Source organism: Chiloscyllium plagiosum, chromosome 25 (assembly GCF_004010195.1).
Source record: "Chiloscyllium plagiosum isolate BGI_BamShark_2017 chromosome 25, ASM401019v2, whole genome shotgun sequence".
Classification (NCBI taxonomy): Eukaryota; Metazoa; Chordata; class Chondrichthyes; order Orectolobiformes; family Hemiscylliidae; genus Chiloscyllium; species Chiloscyllium plagiosum.
Genome location: NC_057734.1, coordinates 41,700,769 through 41,709,240, shown reverse-complemented (window position 1 = coordinate 41,709,240; position 8,472 = coordinate 41,700,769). Strand labels below are relative to the sequence as shown.

The window sequence follows — 8,472 nt, the reverse complement described above, 5'->3', positions numbered from 1 at the left end:
GAGGAGGATGGAGCGGATAGGTGGAAGGGAAGATTGACAGGTGGAACAGGTCATGAGGGTGGTGCTGAGCTGGAAGGTTGGAACTGGGATAAAGTGAGGGGAGGGGAAATGAGGAAACTGGTGAAGTGTATATTGATGCCATGGGGTTGAATGGTCCCAAGGCGGTCTTCCTCCAGGCACCGGGTGGTGAGGCATTGGGGGCCAGAGAAACTGAAATCTTGGAAGAGGTTGAGGGCGTGGATGGTGTCCCGAATATATGTGGGGGAGCTCCTGGACAGTATTCAGGTAGGTGGAGATGAATTCAGTGGGGCAGGAGCAGGCTGAGACGATAGGTTGGCCGGGGTAGTTAGGCTCGTGGATCTAAAGACTCTGGGGAACTGGGTTCAAATCCTGCCATGATAGAACTTGAATTCAAATTGTAAAAATCTGGAATTAAGGATCTACTGACAATGATGAATCTGTTGTTGATTGTTGGGGAAAACCCATCTGGTTCACTCATGAACTTTAGGGAAGGAAACTACCTGGTCTCGCCTACATGTGACTCTGGATCTACAGCAATGTGGTTGACTCTTAACTGTCCTCTGGGCAATTAGGAATTGGCAATAAATGCTGGCTCAGCCAGTGACATCCTCATCCTGTAAATGAATGTTTTAAAAAATTTGACAGACACCTCACTAACTTGATACAGGGTGAATGTCCCTATATAACCATCAGTGAAGAAACACTGTTTACAGTGGAACTACATGATCCAGAAACTATTTAACTAAAGACGTAGGCTACAAGGGGTGTCAGACAGTAGAGACTATATATACACACTTCTCACCACTGAACATTAATGTGTGCTTTGACTTTAATCTTCATCAAAGGGTAGAAGGAGCTAAAGGAGTTAAAATCAAGGAACAACAAGTTGAGTAACAGCCAGTCATGTTCCAGGAATGGCTGGTCATGGAAGGACAAATTAAAGGCAGTTTGATTAAGGAACAACCTGTCAGGTTGTTCTCCATAACTGGAGAAGTTTCCATTAGGCTCCCTAGTCCCATAGTGGAATCCAGACAGAAGACAGAATCATTTGACATTAGTTAAATTGGCATAAGATTTTTTTTCATACAGTCAGCAAGATGGAAATTTATTGGTTTTGCAGAAATGTTATTAACACTGATGAGAATTCTGATTGTGAGAATCAGCAAGTTTTGCATGAGACCATGAGTAATTAAGCAGCCAATAGCAATGTTAGCCCATTGATAAATTTTCACCTGAGGGTACTCAGTGCAACATGGCCTGGTGAGCTAACACTGGTGACAGACTGAAGAATAACATCAGCTGCAAGTTCAACAAGAACATTTCATTTCCTTATCGCTCCAGAAGAGTAGCTGAGGTAAAGTGGCTACACACTTGACATTAAGATTCCTAGAATGTGGAAACAGGCCCTTTGGCCCAACATGTCCGCACCGACCCTCTAAAGAGTAACCCACCCAGACCCATTTCCCCACCCTATATTTACCCCTGACAAATGCACCTAACCTACACATCCCTGACCACTCTTGGCAATTTAGCATGACCAATTCACCTAACCTGCACATGTTTGGATTGTGGGAGGAAACCCAGGTAGACACGGGGAGAATGTGTAAACTACACTCACAGTCGCCTGAGCCTGGAATCAAACCCAGGCCCCTAATGCTGCAAGGCAGCAGTGCTAACCACTGAGCCACCATGCCACCCATGTCGTCTGGGATTTGAAGGAAAAAGTGAGGGCTGCAGATACTGGAGATCAGAGCTGAAAATGTGTTGCTGGAAAAGTGCAGCAGGTCAGGCAGCATCCAAAGAGCAGGAGAATCGACGTTTCGGGCATGAGCCCTTCTTCCTGAAGAAGGGCTCATGCCCAAAACGTCGATTCTCCTGCTCCTTTCCAGGAGGACATTTTCAGGTCTGGGTTTGAACCCAGGACCCCTCGCACATCTGCATATACTAGAAGACCCAAAGCAAGAATCATACCCCTAGACCAACAAGCCACAGGCCACACTTCAGCACAGATTTTCCTACAGGTTAAAAATAAAAGCACAGGCTGAGGATGTGGTGCGTACAACTCCACCATCAAGACAGGGCAACCAATGTCCGCAGATTTCAGACATCAGGAAATTGCTTGGCTCAGAGATCCAGGATACTGACAAAAGGAGAAAATTGCATGGTTCAGAGATCCCAGTTACTGCAAACTGAAGTGTCTGTTTCAACAGGGCAGCCATGATCTCTGAAGGAAATTCATGAGATTTAATGTTCTCCACATATTACAGGAGGACCCACCTGCTCCAGCAGAAAGACATCCTCAGTGAAGGAAATCCAAAAGGTAAGGAGTCCTTCAGTTTAAAGGGACTTTCAGACTTCAAAAATGTCAAGAACAGAACTAAAGTCAGACAGTCATCAATGTTCTACAACCAAAATGAAAGTGGTGTGGAAAAATAGTTAAATCTTCATCCCACCTAAATTAGTGAAGTAAGGGACTTGGCAGACATGGTAAGTGTAATTCTATACATTAATATATAATGTAAAAAATGGGGAAAATGCCCAGAGAAGAGACATAAAAGGGTGGAAGGGTCTGAAAGGGTTAATGCTGAGGAGTACATTAAGCCCCACCCAGTCGGATAATGTCACATGGACCCAGACAGGGAGAACAGCTTTGGACTGCAAAGGAGTAGGATCTAATAGCAAGGTCTCCCTTGTAATTATATAACAATGTCTTGCATCTAGTTGCTAGCATGCAATAAACTACATCTTGTTTAAAATAAGAGCCTTTATTCATCAAACTGCCAAGTAGTTTTCTCCTATCACACTAGAACAATCAGACACTGAACTGTAGCAGCAAATCGATCAGACGAGCTGTGATAAAGATCCATCTCACAGCATGTCTTAACCCAGAGTCATTGTCAGTGAGTACAGGGCTGATCACTGAAAACTGCCACCAGTTATTGCACAAACAGCAACATTTCGGATAACTTTAAATTCATGGGCAATAAGATTTGGAAGGCCAGCCAGGAGTGGATTAGAATAGCAAGCTCTAATGGTAACAAAGTTATGGATACATGAAATTGCACACAGCACTTGTTTTTAATTCAAACTGATTACTTTACTTTAGAAAATGTTTATTGTGGGAGAGTCAATTCAGAATTGTCCTGGAAGTTGCGGATATTAAAGAACAACATATAAGAGACTGTTTCTAGTCCTCCCAGAGGAAAAATATTGTGGGCATTAAAATTAAAAACATTTTCCATTTATTTTTGCAAGTAACAAAAAGGACTGTTTGAGTAAAAGACAAGAATTATCCAATTGAGTAAACAGCAGTCTGTATGTTTTCCAACAGCTTTGAAGGATAATGTCTATGAGGATGGTCATGCGAGATATAGCCATTGGTCAGCCCTGACCTAGAGTGAGCAAACATAATGAGTTTTAAGGCACCCAGGGCATAGTCACCAATATTAGCTCTAGTATGCTTAAACTTCTCTGTATTTGCTATTTAACTATAAAATGTCCCTCAACTTTCAAATAACTTGATAAATCTTGATCCGTCTTTGTGTATCCATGGTCCACTTTTGAGTGAATTATCAAAAGCATACACAGACAGACTTGAACCCCTTCAGGATCCAGCACTCCAATACAGAGAGTTTCAACACCACCTTGTAATCTTCTCCCTCTACACTTCAACATCAACCATTCCTATCAGCTCCACCAAGTCTGATAATCAGTCCCCATTATAATAACAATATACATCTATATCGCTCCCTGATCAGAAAAAGGCATTTCACAAAGGGCTAAAAGAAAAGAATACAGTACCTTGAGAGAGAGGTGGTTTGTGAAGGATTGTTAAGGTGAGATTTTACGTATCCTGTGCTTCCGTTTAAACTGCATACTCTGTGCTCTCTCTGTTCTCCACACCCTGACCTCATCTCCATTCTACACACACTGTATGAGTGTTCAGACTCACAACTGTCCCTGTGCCTCTCCATACCTGTTGCTCAATTACTCACTCCGTTGCAGTTTGGAGATGATGTGTGCCTTCCCTGGTATCACTGCTTACATCAACAAAGTAAGTAAGTTGCTACAATTCTGTGAGATTCCTTTGGTCCACTGACCATAAATCTGTTTAACAACAGATGATGGTTAGCAGGAGAATGAAGGGAGATTTTCTTGCTCATTAACCTTTGTTGTATCTGCCCTAACATTACCAAATAGGGTGGTAACTGTTAGAGAGAGTTTCATGGAACGCACAGTTAAACCTCACGTGGGAATAATCTACTGTAATATTGCTCTATTCCACCACTGACATCAATCCTGCTGATGGGTGGGAGAAAGTAATTCCCACAAGAATATTAATTAAAAATCATGACAGAAATTGTTTTCCAGACCTGAGAATGAAACAATTACTAGACGTTCTACTTACTTTTAATGATTCTGTTACTCTCTATTTGTGATTATAGAATCCCTGTAGCTCAGAAGCAGGTCATTTGGCCTATCAAGTCCATATTGACCCTCTGAAGAGCATCCCACCCCTATCCCTATAATTCCCATGGCCAATCCACTTAACCTGCCCTGTGAACGGAAACTCCCGCAGGCATGGAGAGAATGTGCAAGCTCCACACAGAGAGTTACTCAAGGCTGGAATCAAACTTGGGTCCCTGGTGCTGTGAGGCAGCGGTGCTAACCACTGAGCCACCATTTGTTTCTAAGCTACAGCTTCCACTTCGGGCAATCAGCCTGTCACATAGCCACTGCACCACATTGCAGAGAGGCCCAAGGCTTGAAGCTACTCCGTCCTGAATTATTGCTCACTCACACCTCTGCTGGAAAGTGAAGGAACAGCTTCACTTTCAATTTGGAATTGTTTCGAGATTAATTCGTCAGCTGCCTCGATGAATTGTACTGTTCAGCAGTTGGTTTAGTTATGCTGCTAAGCACCACATAGACAGTAATGTTACGAACCAAATTGCCCAGTAAATTCATCAGCTCTTGTGAGTAAAGGAAAAATAGAGAAGCAAATGGGTAAAGCAATTCTGAAGGATGTTAATTGGAGTTCTCTGTAAACATTGTACAGAGCGGGTGTCCCAACAGTTACCGCAATCACACAGCCCTTAATTCTGAGGTAAATAGATGTCATTGTTCCAATCCATCCCCATAAGGACACTGGAGACCATCAATATCAGCGTGCTGCGCTGTGCTGAGCAAATTAAACACAATGCATTTCAGAGAGTGTTAGGTTTCTGTTGTGAAACAGTTTGCTTCTCCCCGCCTTGTTTGTTTCTGTGTGAAAATTTAGCTGGCCATTGTGTGAGTCTGCATTGTTAAGAAATCCCAGACAGGATCTCCCATATGAGCTCTGCATTTGACAATACAGCCCGGCAAAAATTACCCTATGATTTTATCATGAGCTTGCATCATTTACATGTAAAATTAATTCAAGATCTACAGACTAAAACTGATAGTCTACAAACCATTAAATCTAGGAAAATGCACATACACAATATTAAATGCAGCAAAAATACTCAAGTAGATGTTACATGTTCATACCAGCTCCTTCAAGATATTTTCCATTAGATGCTTGATCCTAAATCACTTCCTACTCCCAATTTCTGCAAAGATATGAAAACTTACAAAGGGAGCACGGCCCAGGCAATTTCAAATGGAATGGCAGAGGGGAACAGAGGAGTGCTGGGTGCGATGCATGGCTCTCATATATACTTGGTACAAGAACAGGCCCATTCCAGAATAGCTCTTCACGGTCTGTTAATTATGCTTAAAAAAAAACCTGAATTGCATTTTCTACACGTTCATGATGAGAAGCCCAATTGACCTTTAGAAGAACTGAACTTTCCTAATGACTGGTGCTGTCCAAGTGACTGTGACACAGCAACTGCACTGCAATCTGTGGGAAATGTTCTGTATTGGACAGGGGACCAAGTTACAGCGAATTCCTCCAAAGTCCCAGAGGTATCTTCTGTGGGCCCTACTAACTCATGTTACTATGGCGAATCTTCCCCATAGCCTCTTGCTTCTGGCCTCACCTCCATCAGTTTATGAGTTTATAACATAGAAGCACAGAGATGTGCAGCGTGGAAACAGACCCTTCGATCCAACTCATCCATGCCAATGAGATATTGTAAATTAATCTAGTCCCATTTGCCAGCATTTGGCCCATATCCCTCTAAACTCTTCCTATTCACTTACTCAAACATTGGCCATAGCATATGAAGGGGAGAGAAATTGCAAGTAAAACAAAAATGAAATAATCGCCATGAGGTTGTCAGGCGTAATAAGACGATAAGGTATAGGAGCAGAATTAGGCCATTTGGCCCATCGAGTCTGCTTTCGCTTTTCAATCACAGCTGATATGTTTCTCAACCCCATTCACCTACTTTCTCCCTATAATCCTCGGTCACCTTACTAATCAAGAACCTATCCATCTCTGCCTTAAAAACACTCAATGACCTGGCCTCCACAGTCTTTTGCCTCAATGGAGTTCCACAGATTCACCACCTTCTAGCTGCAGAAGATTCTCCTCATCTCATTTCTAAAGGCTTGTCCCTTCACTCTGCGGCTGTGCCCTCGGGTCCTAGACTCTCCTACTAGTGAAAATGTTTCTTCACATAGACTCATTCCGAGCCTCTCGGCATTCTGTAAGTTTCAATCAGACCCCCCACACCGTCATCCATCTAAACTCTGTCAACTACATCCCCAGAGTCCTCAAACACTCCTCATATGACAAGCCCTTCTTCATCCCTGGGATCATTCCTGTAAACCTCCCCTAGACCCCCTCCAAGGCCAGCACATCCTTCCTTGGATACAAGGCCCACAACTGCTCACAATATTCCAAATGTGGTCTGACCAGAGCGTTATACAGCCTCAACAGTCCACCTCTGATCTTGTACATCGAACATAGAACATTACAGCACAGTACAGGCCCTTCAGCCCTCGATGTTGCACCAACCTGCGGAAATACTCTGATGTCCATCTAACCTACACCTTTCCTTTATTATCCATATGTATGTCCAATGCCCATTTAAATGCCCTTAACGTCGGTGAGTCTAGCCATCTTGAAATGAATGCTAACATTGCATTTGCCTTCCTAACAGCCAACTGAACCTGCGTGTTAACTTTAAGAGAATCCTGAACTAGGACTCCTAAGTCCTTTAATGCTTCAGATTTCCGAAGTCTTTCCCCGTTTAGAAAATAGTCCATGCGTCTATTCTTCCCAGCAAAGTCTATAACCTCACATTTTCCCACAATGTATTCCATCTGTTGCTTCTTTACCCACTCTCCTAGCCTGTCCAAGTCTTTCTGCAGCCTCCCTGCTTCCTCCACACTACCTGCTCCTATACCTATCTTTGTGTCATCTGAATATTAGATACAATCTCCTCAGCGATCTCCTTCAGACATGTGGGGTGTAGTCCATCCGGTCTGGGTAATGTATCCACCTTCAGACCTGGTCAGCTATGATCCAGTTGATAGCCACCCCTTCTACTGAGTCAGAAGTTTGTGCGGGGGCTCGGGTTCCAGTCCAGGGATTTTATCACAAAATCTAATTCGGTGCTTCAGTGTAGGACTGAGGGAGTGCTGTTGTATTGGAGGTGCTGTGCTTCCGACAAGTTGCTACATAAACCTATCTACTGTCTCAGATACATGCAAACAATTACATGGCATCTTCAAAGAATCAGAGGGGAGTTCTATCTGGTGCCTTAATAATTATTTAATTTTCTAACAGTATTGTTGAAACAAATTAATCTGGTCATTCATCTCATTGCTATCTGTGGAGCTTGCATTGGGCAAGGGAAATTGGAAACTGCATTTCACTCTATTACAATAGCGCACCATTGCTCATCATTATTCAACTTGTTCTTCAGTTGCTTCATACCATGAAAGAATTTTGAGTCATGGCAAGAATATAGTTAGGAGGGCATGTTGGGATGAGTATATAGGAATCTACAAAGGATTCAGTTAGGTTGAGTGTCATGGAGTCACAGAGATGTACAGTATGGAAACAGACCCTTCAGTCCATCTCATCCATGCTAACCTAATTTAATCCCATTTGCCAGCATTTGGCTCATATCCCTCCTAAACCCTTCCTATTCATAGATGGAAATGTGTTGCTGGAAAAGCGCAGCAGGTCAGGCAGCATCTAGGGAACAGGAGAATCGACGTTTCGGGCATTAGCCCTTCTTCAGGAATGAAGAAGGGCTAATGCCCGAAACGTCGATTCTCCTGTTCCCTAGATGCTGCCTGACCTGCTGCGCTTTTCCAGCAACACATTTCCATCTCTGATCTCCAGCATCTGCAGACCTCACTTTCTCCTTCCTATTCATATACCCACCCAGATACCTTCTAAATGTTGTAATTGTACCAGCCTCCAACACTTCCTCTGGCAGCTCATTCCATACACAAACCACTTCCTGTGTGAATAGGTTGCCCTTTAGGTCCCTTTTAAATCTTTCC

The 8,472-nt window shown here is 43.1% G+C and overlaps 1 protein-coding gene across 4 annotated transcripts in view; it reads right to left on the bottom strand.

The window, feature by feature from the left end:
• The window catches only part of LOC122562787 (solute carrier family 2, facilitated glucose transporter member 11-like), an 88,334-nt gene extending 82,610 nt beyond the window's left edge, over positions 1-5,724 (bottom strand). For 2 of the 4 annotated variants that reach the window (XM_043715970.1, XM_043715973.1), the window contains exon 1: positions 5,554-5,702. In XM_043715970.1, the coding sequence (XP_043571905.1) occupies positions 5,554-5,577 (24 nt within the window). In that variant the 5' untranslated portion in view covers positions 5,578-5,702. Of the gene's footprint in view, positions 1-3,822; positions 3,840-5,553 lie in introns of those variants that run through there. The other 2 variants (XM_043715971.1, XM_043715972.1) reach the window with 2 other exon arrangements.
• Between the last annotated feature and the right edge of the window lie 2,748 nt (positions 5,725-8,472).